This window comes from Mobula hypostoma, chromosome 7 (genome assembly GCF_963921235.1).
Source record: "Mobula hypostoma chromosome 7, sMobHyp1.1, whole genome shotgun sequence".
Lineage (NCBI taxonomy): Eukaryota > Metazoa > Chordata > Chondrichthyes > Myliobatiformes > Myliobatidae > Mobula > Mobula hypostoma.
In genome coordinates this window covers 8,869,651-8,887,056 of record NC_086103.1, presented here as the reverse complement: position 1 = coordinate 8,887,056, position 17,406 = coordinate 8,869,651, and the positions used below count along the sequence as shown (strand labels likewise).

The following is a 17,406-nucleotide window of genomic DNA, read 5'->3' as shown; positions in this document are numbered from 1 at the left end:
CAGATTCTAATTCTTCCTGAAAATAAATTATTCAGTGCAAAATGGTTCAGTGTTCACAACACTTGCACCATAAATCTGTTATCTGACAAAAAAGTGCCTTTGTACCAGCTGTAAACTTTACTTTCCTTTTGGTTAATAGATTTAACTGAAAGGTCAAGCCAGACATTTCCCCAGACTGCCTTGCTTGTACCAATGCTGTGAATATTATCCTCTGCAGAGAGTCTGCAGACTATTCACTGTCAGGGCATCGCTGAGTAAATTGCACCTGTGTGTGAGCATGCTCGGACTGCTATGCGCCATGGGTGTGGACTGCAGCAATGTCAAATAGCCACAAGGCTGATTGCATGGTGAAATACAGTACTCCAGCCTTTAGTGCTACAGACAACAGAATGCAGTGGGGAGGGTGGAAGGAATAGATTGGAAAAAAACTGGAAGCTCTGCGTACTAGCATGAACTGCAGTCCCCTGTCTATTAACTCAGGGCACCATGGTGACATTCATGAATCAGCTATTTTATGCGACAGAATATTTAACAAATTATTGAAAATCTGGTAGCTGCTTACAAAGCAATTAAACAAGTGCAGACACAGCATAGGTGTTTTGAAAAACCAACTTGCAATGTGCTCTGAATTGTAAATGAAATAAAAAATCTGTTTGGAAACATTTCTCTACATTTACTAATAAAAAGATAATTAAAACACAAAAATATATTCTGGCTGCACCATATAATTATTGCACCATCAATGCCTTTAATCTTGTCCCAGCTTGTCCATTCTATTTTATTTTTTATTTATTTTATTTAGAGATACAACGTGGAACAGGCCTTTCCAGCCCACTGAGCCACACTGCCCAGCGACCCACCGATTTAACCTTAGTCTAATCACAGGACAATTTACAATAACTAATTAACCTACAAACTGGTACATTTTTGGACAGTGGGAGGAAACCCATACCCATACAGGAGGAATGTACAAATAGTCTTACAGAGGAAGCCAGAGTTGAACTCCGACACCCTGAGTTGTAATTGTGTTGTGCTAACTGCTATGCCTCCGCATCACTCTATCCCAAATAATGGACTGAAAAACAAAGTTGAAGATACCAATAAATCTGTGATAAGAACAGAAATACTGGAAATACATAGGCGATGCAGCAAGGCTTCCCATTTCCAGAATTTTGTTTTTTTTAATACTTTAGAGATGGTGCTATCATAAAGAGAGATCAGGGATCTAAAGCACTAAATAGTTCAGCAAAGACAAAAATGGATTTGAACACAAGATCAAGATTGTGAAGGGGTCGGGCATAACCATTGTTTAAAAATGCAAGTCCAAGGGGCTTCAGCCTAATAAATCTTTGTATTTTGATAAATTTTATAAAAAGAAAGGATGCCATTGTTCCTCCAGTTTGTTTTCTAACCTGCCTAGTATTTCTGGCACAGTCTGGTTTTATTTTACCCATATTCTCTTCTTTCTTCTGAATATCTATATCTGAAGCAACTTTAATCTGCAAAGCAATATAATTAATAAGGATTTAGCTCTTCATAATTTGTGTTATATAGATGTATATGTGTGTGTTACACAGGAAAGGGCTTGGATTATACTGATTCTGGTCTGACAGCAACTGGATAGAGGCTATTTTAAAAGGAGACCTGATCTGAGTGTCACATAGAAATTGCAAGTAATCTGCAGAATTCTGTGGTGCAATATAAATCAAGGTTATGTGATGCAGTATCTGTGCTGTCCAGACCCTCTTACAAAAGCTCTCCAATCGGTTTGATGCAGGCAAATGTCTCATCGTTCAATTGGTTGAGTGCTGTAGCTCTGGTGACTGTTCTCTTCTTGAGCAATCTCTGATCCCATTAGTACATTCAACTGTACAAAGCAATCACAATTTAGATGAACTCTCACTCAGGACATGCCTCCTTCTCATTACTACCATTATGGAGGAGATTCACCAATCTGAAGACACACATTCAACGATTCAGGAATAGCTTCTTCTCCTCTATCATCAGATTTCTGAACTGACATTGAACCCATGAACACTACCTCACTATTTTTTTTTCTTTTTTTGCACTGATTATTTAACTTAACTTGTATCTAGATCTACCTAAATATACTTCTTAGTGTAATTTACAGTTTTTATTACGTATTAAAAGGTACTGCTGGCACAAGCAAATTTCATGAGATACAGTATGTCAGTGATATTAAACCTGATTCCGATTCTGAGATAGAGCTGTCAAGAGGTCAGTATTTCTTGCCGTAATATAGCTTCATAGAGAGATACAACACAGAAACAGGTCACTCAGCTCACTGAAATCACGCTGGCCATCAGTGATACAGAATACATTGAACCGGTATTAATTCCATTCTTTATTCTCACTACATTCTCATACAGCTCCTCCCAGATTCAACAACTCACTCACACCAGCCGCAGTTTTCAGCAGCCATTTCACTTACTAACTCGCACGTCCTTGATATGTGAGGAAGCTGCAACTTGACAGTATGAACTCTGATTTCTCTATCTCCTGGTAATTTCTAACCCCCCCTCCTCTCTTTTCCCATTCCCCATTCTGGCTCTCCTCTTCTCCTCAACTGATCACCTCCCTCTGCTGAGCCTCGATCTGTCCTGTCCTATCAGATTCCTCCTTCTTCAGCCCTTTACCTTTTCACCTATCACCTCCCAGTTTTTCACTTCACCCCCTCTCCCCCACCCATCTACCTTCTCCCTTACCTGGTTTCACTTAACATCTGCCAGCTTACACCAATTCTCCTTCCATTCCCCCCCCCATCTTGTTATTCTGGCTTCCCGGTCCTGATGAAGGACCTTGCCCTGTAATGTCGACTGTTCCCCTCTTTCATTGGGCAGAAGATACAAAAGCCTGAAAACAGTAGCATCAGACTTAAGCAATACATCTAAAAGCTGCTGGTGAATGCAGCAGGCCAGGCAGCATCTCTAGGAAGAGATACAGTCAATGTTTCGGGTCGAGAAACGTTTCATGGAGAGACAAAATAGGACGATCGACATTTTGGGCTCAAGTCCTGACGATGGATTTCGGCTGAAGCACTGCCTGTTTATTCCTCTACATAGATGCTGCCCACCCTGTTGAGTTGCTCCAGCATTTTGTATGTGTTACAGAGGTTAAGGGTAGTTCTGGAAGACTTATTTCACCAAAGGGTCACTGAAATCCAGAATGGTACTCTCACAGCATATAGAAAGCATTCAAATAAGCAGCCATGATGGAATGGCGAAGCAGGCTCACGGGCCAAATGGCCTAATTCTGCTCCTATGTCTATGGAAGCCTAAAATCAAATAATTGTAACCTTGTATAGAGAGGAAACAGGATTAATTGTTTTAATGCACATGCCCATGGGTATGTGATGAACTTCCTATCTATTCAACCAACCTGCTTGAATAGGGCTACTTTGCTTGGTACATTTGTAACAGGGTACCCAAGTTGTGCTACACAAGTTTATGAGGACGAAAATATGATGAGAAACCCTGACAGGAACAAGTGGTGTTACTGTCTCCATCAGGCGTCATTGATCAGGGCAGTAATCTGTTCTGTAGGCCTGTCAAATCTCAGAATGGACTATGGACTCATGTGAGGTGTGCACAATCTCCACAGTAAATGAAAGGATACCAGTGAAAACTTAGTTTTCAATAGATAAATGAAAGTTACCTTCTTTGAAAGACTACAAAATAGCAAGTGGATTCGGAAGCACTCTTGGCAAAGAATGGAGTTTTATTGAAAGGAACATGAATGAGAAAAGCACAGTAACATTCAGTGAGCACGTTGCCATGATTGCTTTTGTGAAAACTGTGATTTTATATCCACTGCAAAAAGATCAAGCAATCCAAACCCTTCTAAACTTAGATTATGCCAGGTGAGTATCTCTTCAATCACCTGACACCAGCGTTAAGAGGGTTACAGCACGTCGATGATGATAGAAGGAGCCTGAGGAAATGCATTGTGTGTTTTTGCACAGCAGTCTCTGTGCTGAACTGACGCAAGTGCAGCGTACATTGCACTGTGAAAACCTGACAGTATTTAGCTGAATTGGACCTGTCATCATGCTTCCCAGCACTGTATTCAGAATTGTGGCTCTATTTTTTCACATTATTTGCTTCCTACAATGTACCTACTTCAGCCTGCACTCTTCCACACATACAGTAACCTCGCAGAAAATCTGATTTGCTAATGACCATGCACTCGTCTCTGAGGCAGAAACCCTTTCATTTTAATCTCACTGCCAGAAGTCAGACAAGCAAATCCATCAGGATTATTTATTTAATTATTGCCTGAAAGCCTTTCATAATCTTAATTCTAGTACTATTTATATGCTTTGCTCGTGATGCAGCTGCCTTCCCCCATTGCAGCCGTTTGTAATAACACAATAGACTATTGAGAAAGTCACCAGTCCTGATGACTCTCAACTCAATGATTCAGGGAAGATTCTATTGAAGAAATAATGTGCACAATGCCTTACCAGCATGAAATAATCTCGAATGAATGAAATCTATTCATCTTTCAGCTGATTAACGCACATCTAAAAATCAGATCGAGGCATGCATGATCCAATACAGCTAATCAAACAACCTGCAGCACATTATCTCTCCTCAATATCTGGGATTTATTTTTAATTCATGTGGCCGGTAATGGGATGCTATTACAGCTCGGGAGCTACGGAGTTTGGAGTAAAATTCTGGTGCCACGTGTAAGGAGTTTCTGTATGTCGTCCCCATGGAATATGTAGGTTTTCCCTGGATGCTTTTGTTCCCTCCCACAGTCCAAAGACCTATACGGTAGGTTAATTGGTCACTGTAAATTGTCCTGTGATTAGGTTAGGGTTAAATCAGGGTTGTCTGGGGTTGCTTGACTCAAAGGGCTGGAAGCGGAAGGGTCTGAGCTGTATCACTAAATAAATAAGAAAAGAAATTTGTTCCAGCTTTCGAATAGGAACTCACTGTTCCTCTTAGGACTACATCTTACTCAGAAACTGAATCAGGTTTATTATCACTGATACTTGTGAAATTCATTGTTTGTAGCTGCAGTACAGTGTAATACATAAAGCAGACTACATATTACAATAACAAAAATATTTTTAAAAATGAAGTGGTGCAAAGCGATCAGAATAGTGAGGTAGTGTTCATCGGTTCATTGTTCATTCAGAAATTGGGTGGTGGAGAGAGAAAAGTTGTTCATAAAACGTTGAGTGTGTGCCTTCAGGCTCCTGAGAGGCATTGATCATGTGGATAGCCAGAGGCTTTTTCCCAGGGCTGAAATGGCTAACACGAGAGGGTATAGTTTTAAGGTGCTTGGAAATAGGTACAGAGGGGATGTCAGGGGTACGTTTTTCACACAGAGAGCGGTGGGTGTGTGGCAACAGTGGTGGAGGCAGACACAATAGGGTCTTTTAAAAGAGACTCTTTATATAGGTACATGGAGCTTAGAAAAATGGAGGGCTAGGTGGTAGGATAATTCTACGCAGTTTCTCGAGTAGGTTACTTGGTTGGCACAACCAAGGACTTGCAATGTGCTATAGATTTCTATGTTCTATGTTCCTGTACCTCCTCTCTAGTGGTAATAATGAGAAGAGGGCATGTCCTAGGTCAGCCTCTAGCACACATACTGTTTTTCGCCCTGCTGTGTTATTTGTTGAATCAGACAGTGCTAGATTCAGGAAGCTATTTGACTCATTGAGCATGCTCCACCTTTCCCAGTGGACAGCCATCTAGCTAGTCACGTTCACCAGCTCTTTCCCTTCAGAAATAAATCATTGTGTACACACACAAATCACCGTTCTCTGCCACCCCTTTAGAACTGCACTTTATCTAATGAGCTTTGCTTCATGTCAAGTTTTTCATTTCTCCTCCAAATTATTCCGGATGCACTGATTGAAGAGTGGTGAACTTGTGGAATTCATTGCTGCAGGCGGCTGTGGAGGCAAAGTCTGTATGTATATTTAAGGCAGAAGTTAATCGATTCTTGATTGGTCAGGGCATGAAGGAATAGGGGAAAAAACAGGGGACTGGGGCTGTGGGGAAAAATGGATCAGGCATACTGAAATGGCAGAGCAGATTTGATAGGCCAAATGGCTTAATTCTGCTCTTATATCTTATGGTCTTAACTATAGAATATAAAACAGAACAGAGAGATGATATGATAGAGGTGTATAAGATGATAAGACAGGCTAGATAGAGTGAATAGACAGAGACCTTTTTCCCAGGTCAGAAATGTCTGATATGAGAAGGCACAATTTGGAGAAAAGTATGGGGGTGGGGGGATGTCATAGGTAAGTTCTTTACACAGAGTGGTGGGTTTACAGAACGCCTCACCAAGGGTGGTGGTAGAGGCAGATACGTTAGGGGCATTTAAACTACTCTTAGACAGGCACTTTAGGAATGAAAGAATGGAGGGCTTCTTAGTAGGGAAAGGCTAAGTTGACTACAGAGTACGTTAGAAGGCCAGCACAACATTATGGGCTGAAAGGACTACAATTGCACAGGGAATAACCCTTCAACCCACAATGTCTATATTCACCCTGATACCAAATTAAACTACATTTATCTGCCTGTACATGATCCTTCCATTCCTGCATGTTCATGCACCTGTCAAAATACATCTTAAACTCCACTATTGTGTCTGTTCCCACCACCTCCTTAGCAGTGCCTTCCAGGCACTTACCACTGTGTGTGAAAAAGAACTTTAACTGTATACCTCCTTTAAATTTCTCCACTCTCACCCTTGAGCTACATCCTCTGGCGTTTGATGTTTAATTCTATGTGTTCTCCTGTTCACAAATCAGCCTTGTGTAAATGCTTGGAAGGGTTTGATGATGTGCTGGATTTACGAAATTATCAGTTCAAATCACATTGGAACTTGTGAAGCTGAATGCATTTGTTAACTTGTGGCCTAGCACATTTTTAAAAATACCATGGCTCATTTATTTCCTTGAAGGTCAGAAAACTGCTATCAAGCCTTAATTTACATTGCTTGGTTGATTCATAATGCCTGTGTAATAGTCTGTCAGGCGAATGAAATATGTCCATTATACTTTTCAATGCTATCACTCATGTTGCTTCACAAAGAGGGCTGTGTCAGTTCTAGCCTTTCTACGGTTGAGTATCAAGTCTGTACTAAAGAGCTGTCCAGGCTTGTCTGACCACTTGCTACATGCCTTTGAAAGGAAAATCCTACAAAACTATTGGTCCAATACATCAGGGGTAAAGCCCTCCCAACCACTGAGCACACCTACACATGTAAAACTGTCACAGAAAAGCAGCATCCATCATTACACATCCCCACCACCCAGGTCATGCTCTGTTGTTGCTGCTGCTGCCGCTGCCATCAGGTAGAAGGTATAAGAGCCTCAGGACTTGCACCAGCAGGTTCAAGAATAGTTTCTAATCTTCAGCCACGAGGCTCTTGAATAAAAGGGGATAACATCGCTCATTTTCCCCATCATGGAGATGTTCCCACAACCAATGATCTCACTTTAAGGCTTCCCTCAGCTTTTTTCTCCAGTCCTGCTGAAGGGTTTTGGCCTGAAACATCGACTGTACTCTTTTCCTAAATGCTGCCTGGCCTGCTGAGTTCCTCCAGCATTTTGTGTGTGTTGCGTCTGTATCTCACTTTAAGGACTCCTTATCTCATTATCTCATGTTCTTGTTATTTACTGCTAGTTATTTATATTTGCATTTGCACAGTTTGTTGTCTTCTGTACTCTGGTTGATCTTTCACTGATCCTGTTATAGTTATTACTCTATAGATTTGCTGAGTATACCAGCAGAAAAATGAATCTCACGGTTGTATATGGTGACAATAATGTACTTCGATAATAAATTTTCTTTGAATTTTGAATTGCATATTCAAATTATACGGTAAATGCAAAACTTTCGAGTTTATTTTATTTATTTAGTTTTATTTAGGGATGTAGCACAGTAACAGATCCTTCCAGCCCTACGAGCCCTATATGACCAATTATTCTACTAACCCATTTGTCTTAAGAATGTGGGAGGAAACGAGAGCATCCAGAGGAAACTCAAACAGTCATGGGGGGAGCCTACAAGCTGTTTATAGGCAGCGGCGGAATTAAACCTGGGTCGCTGGTGCTATAATAGTGTTTTGCTAACTTGTATGCTAACGTGCTACATTAAAATTAAGACAGCAAAATACTGACTTTATGAGTGACTTCACACAGGTCCTGGTTATGCAACCACTGGTGCCAGGCAGACAATCTCTGAAGAGTATCGATAATGGCTGGGATCACCCATCTTGTAAAGACACTGCCCAGAAGAAGGCAATGGCAAACTATTTCTGGAGAAAAATTTCCAAGAACAACCTTGGTCGTGCAAATACCACAAATGCCCATGACATATGTGTATCCATTTTTCAGACCCACACATCTCACCCATACACTTACCTATACAGTACATAATGAATGAATGTAGGTCACACAAACAACAAGGAGATTTTGATCTAGTTAACTGTCGCAGTAACGCTGATTGAAAGATAAATATTGGGCGGGGAATTCTTGTGGGTTATTAAGGCAGAGTAATGTGATCTGTTCATTTAACTGGGTCTATGTTGAATATCTCCTCTGAGAAACATCTTTTTTTCACAATGACGTCACTGGCTATTAGCTCAAGCAATGACTGGGGCTTGGTCCTAGTCTTCTGAAGGAGCCAATGAGTAGAGGTTGATGATTATCATACTTGTTATGCGGTCTTACAATACAGACAGTAAATAATTAACTACGATGTTCCTTGCTCACCCCCCCCCCCACAGTGATGGATTGCAGTGACGATGCTGTTCTCAATATGCTGAAACAGAAAAGTATTAAATATCGATCATCCTTCAAATGTTCCAGGTCAAACTGAAGTTGATTGACAGACCTCTAAATCCAATAATTCTACGTTAATTGTGAAGTTACATCCAGAAATAAGCTTATGCTGTTATCTGTAAATTGTAAGTATTAACATACATAATCATAATCAATAGTACTATATCAGGGCATGGCAATCTGAAAAATTTTAACTGATTAAAAGATTGACGTTATTTACATAAAACAGAAGCTATTTCCTTTCACCGCATTATAATTGCAGCCTCTCTGTTAAGGGTTGATGTCCTATTTCGTGGAGCTAAACTGGGAGAGAAATGAGATATCAGAGTGTTTGGATAAAGGCTTACATATTTTTGACTGAGATGGGGGAACTATGCATGACAGAGGGCAGTGAACCTTGAGAGCTCTCAACTCCAAAGAGATCTGGAATGGAGTTATTCAGCATGCTTAAGACAGAGGTAGTTTCCTTTTAAATATGCCCTGGGGAGATTGAGGGTGATGGGGATCAGCAAGAAAATTGGAGTAGAGACAGCAATCAGATCAACTGAATTGATCTGAATTGTGAAGCAGCTTCCAGGGGTCGAATGGTCTGCTTTTGCAGTTGTTGGTAATGCCTTTCTCTGGAACTTGTGACCCAAAGTGAGAATTTCAAAACTGAGATTGGAAGAAGAAGAACGCTGAGGTTTAAGGGAAACAAAAATGTGGTTGAAATTCTAATCAAACTGAATCCGACTGAATTGATGTACAGACTGGAGAGGCGACTATTATTAAACATTAGAAATAAAAAGTCGATAACTACCTGAACACTTGACAAATATTTCATTACCAAACATTAGCAATGTAAAAAAAAATCAATATTAAATTACTAACTGAATTGAGATCAGAGTCTGGAATGCAACATGATTTTTCAAAATCGTCCAGGAAACTTGGAAAAAATTGTGCACTGACTCCAATATTTTGTGGAGGTTAGCTTATCACAGGGGCACCAGTAAAGATATCTTTCCTATTCTCCGGTCAAAATACTGCTGCTCAATATTGCTCAATGAAATTGCCAACAATACCTCACGCAGTCCTTTCAATTAATTATTGTTTAAATTCTCACAGGAGTGTAGTAACTTTTTTTTATTACAAGGTAGATAGAAAGTAGGTGTTTTGCTCTTACCTGCCTGCCGAGGACCTCTCTTCCGTCTGAAGGCTGCTCCTGACTGAAGAGCCTCCATTAGACTGTCCATCACTCCGGTCTCATCACCCTCTGTGCACAGAACAAAAACAAGCATGAGATGCCAGGCCTGAGTATATACAGCAACACCAAAAGACAAATCTACAGCAATCTTGAACTAACAAACCAATTCAAGAATTACTGTGGTCTTGATTATAAGCAGGCCTTTTGAAAAATCCAAACGGAAGTTAATTAAAATATGACAAAAATTTCCAATGAGATGCTGAATAAATAAATCTATAATTCTGCATGTATTTGTATGAAAACAGACAAATAAAATGACATTGTTTTTCAACAGATTACTCATTTTAACACATTCAGAATTATTGTTGTACGCCACAGAAACAAATCCTTTGCCCCGTCATGTCTTCTTAATTTTATTTGGAGATACAGTGCTGAACAGACCGTTCCAGCCCTTCAAGTTGTGCAGCCAGCAACCCACTTTAACCCTAGCCTAATCACAGGACAATTCATAATGACCAATTAACCTACTAACCAGTGTATCTTTGGACTGTGTGGGGAAACTGGAGCACCCAGAGGAAACCACATGAGCACATGGGAAGAAATGTACAAACTTGCTTAGGAACGCTGGAATTAAACTCCGAATTATGACGACCTAAGCCATAATAGCATTGCACTAACTGCTTCCTAAAGATAGTTTTATTTATTTAGAGATAGCAGGCCCTTCCAGCCCAATTACACCCACGTGACCAAATAACAAGCTAACCTACAAGACTTTGAGGGAGAAAACTGCAGAATCTGGGGGGAAAATTGTGCAGTCAGAGAGGATGAACAAATTCCTTGCAGAGAGTGGTGAAGCTATAATAGCATTATGATAACTACCATGCCACACCATACATGTCTCTACCAAGTGCTTTGCCATTTACACTAATTCCATTTCTGGTATTAGGCCATTTTTCTTCCATGTCTAGCTTATCTAATTGTTTGTCTAAATGCTTATTAGACAAAGTGATTTTATCTGTCTCTACTACCTCCTCTTTGTAGCATGTTCTAGATATCAACTACTGTTGGTGCAAAAAATGTGCCCCTCAGATCTTCATAAAGGGTGTCCCTTAGGAGAATAGGTTGAGTGTACTTGGCCTTTTTCCTTGGAGCGATGGATCTGACATGACAGAGGTGTATAAGATGATGAGAGGCATTGATTGTGTGGATAACCAGAGGCTTTTTCCCAGGGCTGAAATAGCTAACACAAGGGGGCACAGTTTTAAGGTGCTTGGAAATAGGTACCGAGGGGATGCCAGGGATAAGTTTTTCCACACAGAGAGTGGTGGGTGCGTGGAATGCATTGAAGGCGGCGGCAGTGGAAGCGAATACAATAAGGTCTTTTAAAATGGGGAAGACATAGTTAACCCATTGCTTTACAACACCAACATTCACCAGTAAGGATTCAATTCCCACTGCTGCCTATAACGAGTTTGTGCATTCTCCCAGTGACCACGTGGGCTTCCTCTGCGTGCTTAGGTTTCCTTCCACATTCTAAAGAATATGAATTACGGTTCGTGAGCTGTGGGCATGCTATGTTGGTGTCAGAAGTGCGGCGACATTTGCAGGCTGCCCAGCACAATCCTTATTGATTTGCTTTGAGATAAATGATGCATTTCACTGTACATTTTAATGTACACGTGACAAATAAAGCTAATCTAATCTTAATATTAAATCTCACAAGACTAGTATTTCATTAAAAAATTAAGAAGCACTCATGCAGAGGACTGGAGGTATTTGCTGTTCTTTTCTGGAATTTTCTTTTAAGTATTCATTTTTTTGGTATGTGATTGTCACTCCCAAGGCCTATTGTCCTTGAGAAGGTGGTGGTGAACAAACTTCTTCTGCAGCTGATTCCCTTCTGGTGAAAGCACACTGATCATGCTGTAGGGAAGGTAGTTCCAGGATTCAGGCCCAGCGATGATAAAGGAACAATTATATATTTCCTAGCCAGGTAGGTCTGTGACGAAGAGGGGAACTAACGGATGGTTGTGTTCCCCTATACCTCTACCTTTCTGCTGCATCATGATAAAGACTACGAATCAGTGAGGTGCTGCTGAACTGCATCACCTTACAAATTGTATGCACTGCTGCCAAGGTGGATGGGTGCCAATGCAAGTGAATAATGGAGGACGATCTGGATCAAGAGCCTCACACCACCAGGGTCAGGAAAGATTATTACCTTCAACCATCAGGATCTCGAATCAGAAGGAGTAACTTCACTCACCACAACACTGAACTGAACTATGGATTCACTTTCAAGGACTTGTCTCTCATGTCCTCGATATTTATTGCATATTAATTTATTATTGTCATTTTTTCCTTTTGTATTTGCACAATTTATTGTCTTTGTTGCTTTGGTTATTTGTCTTGTGTGCGGTCTTTCATTTACTGTGATTGCATGCAAGAAAATGAATCTCAGGGTTGTAGGTATGTGGTGATGTATATGTACTTTGATAACAAATTTACTTTGAACCTTGATACCTAGTCTCTGAATTGTTCTTACAACTACAGTACTCGTCATGCCAGAACAGTATTTAAGGGTGATTGTGACATGATTTTTCATTTTAAATCTGTCAATCAAAATGTCAAACACAAAGATCTTTAATCTATCCTGTACAGTGCTGAGTATTATTGCAGGTTCACTCATCTATGCAAGTGAAATGTATTCTATCACATTCCTGATTTGTGGCTTGTGGATAGCCAAAGGCTCTGGGGTGTTGGGGTAAGTCATCTGTGACAGGAAACCCAGCCTCTGACTTGCTCTGACAGCTACAGTACTTGTTTTGTCAGATCAGTATTTCATGGCTGATGGTGAGGTTATTATTAATCTTAAATCTGTTAATCAAAATATTAAGCATATGGGACAATGGTCGATGTATAGAGTGATGCTGCTGATCCGTCATATCTCACTGAATAAGAGTAATGGACTGCTGTGAGATTTAAAGAAATTAGCTTTATTTGTCACATGTACATCAAAACATACAGTGAAATATATCATTTGCATCAAATTAAATCATCAGAAATTGTGCTGGGCAGTTTGCAAGTGTCACCACACTTCTGGCACCAACATAGCATGCCCACAATTCATTAACCCCAACGTGCATCTTTGCAACGTGGGAGGAACCCAGAGCACCCTTAAGAACCGCATGCAGTCACGAGGAGAATGTGCAAATTCCTTACAGACAGTGGTGGGAATCGAACCGCGATCTTACAGCAAGGTGCTGAACAGCTTTGCACTAACTGCTACACTGCTGTGATGCCCCCTGCCATACCAGAGCGGCTGAGTCATAAAGAGAAGCTGGCCAGGCTGGACCCTTATTCCCTGGAGCACAGGAGAGTGAGACGTGACACGTGACCTCATGGAAGTTTATAAAATGATGAGTGGTATAGATAAGGTGGATGGTTACAGTCTTTTCCCCAGGTTTGGAGAGTACAAATCTCTGTACAGTCTGGCCATTCTCCTCTGACCTCCCTCATTAACAATACATTTTCACCCGCAAAACTGCAGCCCACTGGATTTTTTGTTTTCGTTTTTGCACCATTCTCTAAAAACTGTTGTGCATGAAAACTCCACGAGATCCACCCTGTCTGTACCAACAGTCATTCCATGATCAAAGGCACTTAGATCACATCTCTTCCACATTCTGAAATTTGGTCTGAGCAACAACTGAACCTCTTGACCATGTCTAAATGCTTTTTTTGTATTGAGATACTGCTTCATAATTAGCTGATTAGATATTTGCATTAACAAGCAGCTGTACAGGTGTACCTAATAAACAGGCCGCTGAGTAAATATGAATCACAAGTAAAGTGCAAATCTGCATATTTGACCATCCGTAATGTCAGAAACATCTGTAGAATCAATGATCTTCCAATGAAAGCTAATCAGACAGAAAATTTGCTCATAGCAAAAAATATTGGGAATTCAAAGATCAATTGGCATTTGAAACAAAATGGGGCCTTAGTGAATGTTTTACTGTCAAATGGTGACCAAGATCCATGTATTCCTCGTGCACAGTTTTAGTTCATGTTTGATATTTGTCTCTGGCAGACTATGCACATCATGACAAAGGCATTGAAATTAATGGGGTCTGACAAGTGCTGTAAGGGAACGTAAACCTGTAAGCCATAAGCACAGGCAATTCTGCAGATGCTGGAGATCCAGTACAACACAAACAAAATACTGGAGCAACTCAGCAGGTCAGGCAGCATATGGAAATGAACAAGACCCTTCTTCAGGACTGGAAAGGATGTTGGAGATGCCAGAATCAAAAGGTGGGGGATGGGAGGGCGAGGAGCTCTAAGGTGATGGGGGAAGCCAGGTGGAAGAAGTGAGAAGCTGTGGGGTGGTAAGTGGAAAAGTTAAAGGGCTGAAGTAGGAATCTGATAAGAGAGGAAAGTGGACCATGGGAAAAAGGGAAGGAGGAGGAGCACCAGGGGGAGGTCATAGACTGGTGAGGAGGAGACGCATGAGGCCACAGTGGAGAACAGAAGAAGAGGGAAAGGGGAGAGGGAAAAAAAATTACTGGAAGGAGAAAAACTGCAAGTTCGAACCATCATTAGAGTAGCTGAAAAGAAAAGGATTGCTCTTTCTATTACAACTCAGTCAGTTTCTTCTGCATTATCAGGACCAATTGTTTTCCGGTTATAAAATCCAATCTTGGCTGCACTCCTAGTATGGAAGCTCTGCCAAGTGTAGTGATGGTCCTGGAATAACACTTGAATCCATATTCAAGTGCAAAGGGAACCAAAATAATTTGTTTCTCTGGACAACAAATGAAAAACAAACTAAGATTAAAAAACACGATAATAATATAAACACATAAGCTCAAGAGGTACTGCAGATGCTGGAAACCTACAGCGATACACACAATATACTGGAGGCATCCTGGAGTTCAGAGTTCAATTCAGGTGCTGCTCTGTAAGGAGTCTCTGTACGTCCTCTCTGTGGAATGCGTGGGGTTTCTCCGGGTGCTCCGACTTCCTCCCAATATCCAAAGGTATACTGGATAGGTTAATTGGTCATTGTAAATTGCTCTATCATTAGATTAGACCATAAGACCAAGGAGCAGAAGTAGGCCATTCGGCCAATCGAGTCTGCTCCACCATTTTATCATGAGCTGATCCATTCTCCCATTTAGTCCCACTCCCCCGCCTTCTCACCATAACCTTTGATGCCCTGGCTACTCAGATACCTATCAATCTCTGCCTTAAATACACCCAATGACTTGGCCTCCACTGCTGCCTGTGGCAACAAGTTCCATAGATTCACCACCCTCTGGCTAAAAAAATTTCTTTCAATTTCTGTTTTTAGGGTTAATCGGGGTTGTGGGGTTGCTAGGGCGGCGTGGCTTGAAGGGACAGAAGGGCCTACTCCATACTGTATCAATAAATAAATAAATAACATCAAATTCTCAAATGCTTTTATCTCTTTTATACCCAGGGGCACAGCAGCAATCCTGCAATACAGGCCAAAAAGGTAATGAAACAGGATTACTATGAATAAAGAGAAGTTCCATATGTCAAATTTCCAAGTTGCAACCTGAGAAAGCCCTTCCCATGAAGGATTAGCCAGACAGTCTCAACGATGCCATCCATCTGTTAGCTGCCCCTTCCCTCACTTAGCAGATGTCATGGTGATAATGGATGTAAACTGTAATTAGAGAGTGCCCTATAATTGCAGACTACCCCTTATAACCTAGAAATGGACTGGTCTTAAACAAAAGGCTACACAGGTTATGGTAAAAAGAAAAAGCAAATTAAAACAGCTGCCTCTACACCTCCAGGGTATTGAGTTTCATTGCACAGATTTCTGTTATTCATGGCACATGTCCAATTTAAGGCAACCTCAATTTTGGAAGAAGCTACTTCAGATGGATTCTACAAGTACAAACATACTCGCGCTCAAGGTTTTCTTTAATGGAGCTGTCAAATCTGGATCCGAGACTGAAAGGAGCCAGGCCGTCAAATTTCTATCCTTGGCATGCTCATAGCAGTTGTGAACACTTGGTTGCAGGAATTGGCATCAATGCATCTGGGCGAGATGAGGAGGATATGATTACCTTAGGCTGTTAAGCTCACTCATTTGCAGCTTGTGTAGGAACAGGCACATAGAATATCAGTTGATGGAAAAAAATATGACTTATTTTATCAAAGTGTTACAGTGATGACGTTAAGTAAATTGAGTCTATTGCTGCTTTTTGCAGAGTAACCCCGTCTGCCCCATTTTTCTGATTTTAAGTCACAGTAATGAGTATAGGAGTTGGGATGTTATGTTAAAGTTATACCATGTTCTATCAAATGAAACCTCAGATAATAGGTGCAGGAGTTAAAATGGTTGACTCCAGAGATGTTTATGTGTTGTGCATTCTTTTATAAATCAGTGTATTAAGTATAGGAATTGGGATGTTATGATGAAGCTATATAAAATGTTGGTGAGGCCAAATCTGGAATAATGTGTACAGTTCTGGTCACCTACATACAGGAAAGATGTCAATAAGATAGAAGGGCTACGGAAAAAAATTACAAGGATGTTGCTGGGACTTGAAAACCTGAGTTATAGGGAAAGGCTGCATAGGTTTTCACTGGAGCATTGGAGAATGAGGAGATATTTGAGAGAGGTATACAAAATTAGGAGAGGTCTCGGTAGGGTAAATGCAAGCAACCTATTTCCACTGAGTTTGGGTGAAACAAGATAAAACTATTCTGAGTAAGAGATCTTTCTCACATCCTCCTTGAATCTTCTGCCCAAAACTTAAAAGCTCGGTGTCCTGGTCCTAGAACCAACTGCTAACAGGAGCTAGCTTCCCTCTGTCAACTCTGTCTAGATCAGCCATAATGTTGTACACCAATTGAAACAACTTTGAGATAGCGCTGGCGATATACAGTGACGTTTTGCAGACAGCTCACAAATCTACTAGATAAATAGCTTCTGAACTTTTGTCAGTCTTCACTAATGTATGTTTTTTCACAAATTCTATTGATTTCTTTAGCTTCCAAGTCTTTGGATATATTTAAGATGGAGGCTGATAGGTTCTTGATTCGTGGAGGCATCAAGAGTTACAGGGAGAAGGCAGGAGAATGGGATTGAGAGGGATAAGAGATTAGCCATGATGTAATAACAGAGAAGACTCAATAGGCCAAATGGTCTAATTTTGCTTTTATATCCTAGGGTCTTGTAACTTATGGAGACAGACACTTAACATTTTAGGAACAGCTTCTTTCCTTCCACCATCAAATTTCTGAACAGACATTGAACACATGAACACTACCTCATTACTTTGATCTCTTTTTGCAATTTAATGTTTAAAATACATTTAGTAATTTATAATACATATTTTTG

The 17,406-nt window shown here is 40.6% G+C and overlaps 1 protein-coding gene across 1 annotated transcript in view; it reads right to left on the bottom strand.

Moving 5' to 3' along the window:
- Positions 1 to 17,406, bottom strand: part of LOC134349866 (protein diaphanous homolog 1) — a 122,414-nt gene that overhangs the window by 24,833 nt on the left and 80,175 nt on the right. The window contains exon 10 of the mRNA XM_063054830.1: positions 10,002 to 10,091. Within this exon, the coding sequence (XP_062910900.1) occupies positions 10,002 to 10,091 (90 nt within the window). The remainder of the gene's footprint in view (positions 1 to 10,001; positions 10,092 to 17,406) is intronic.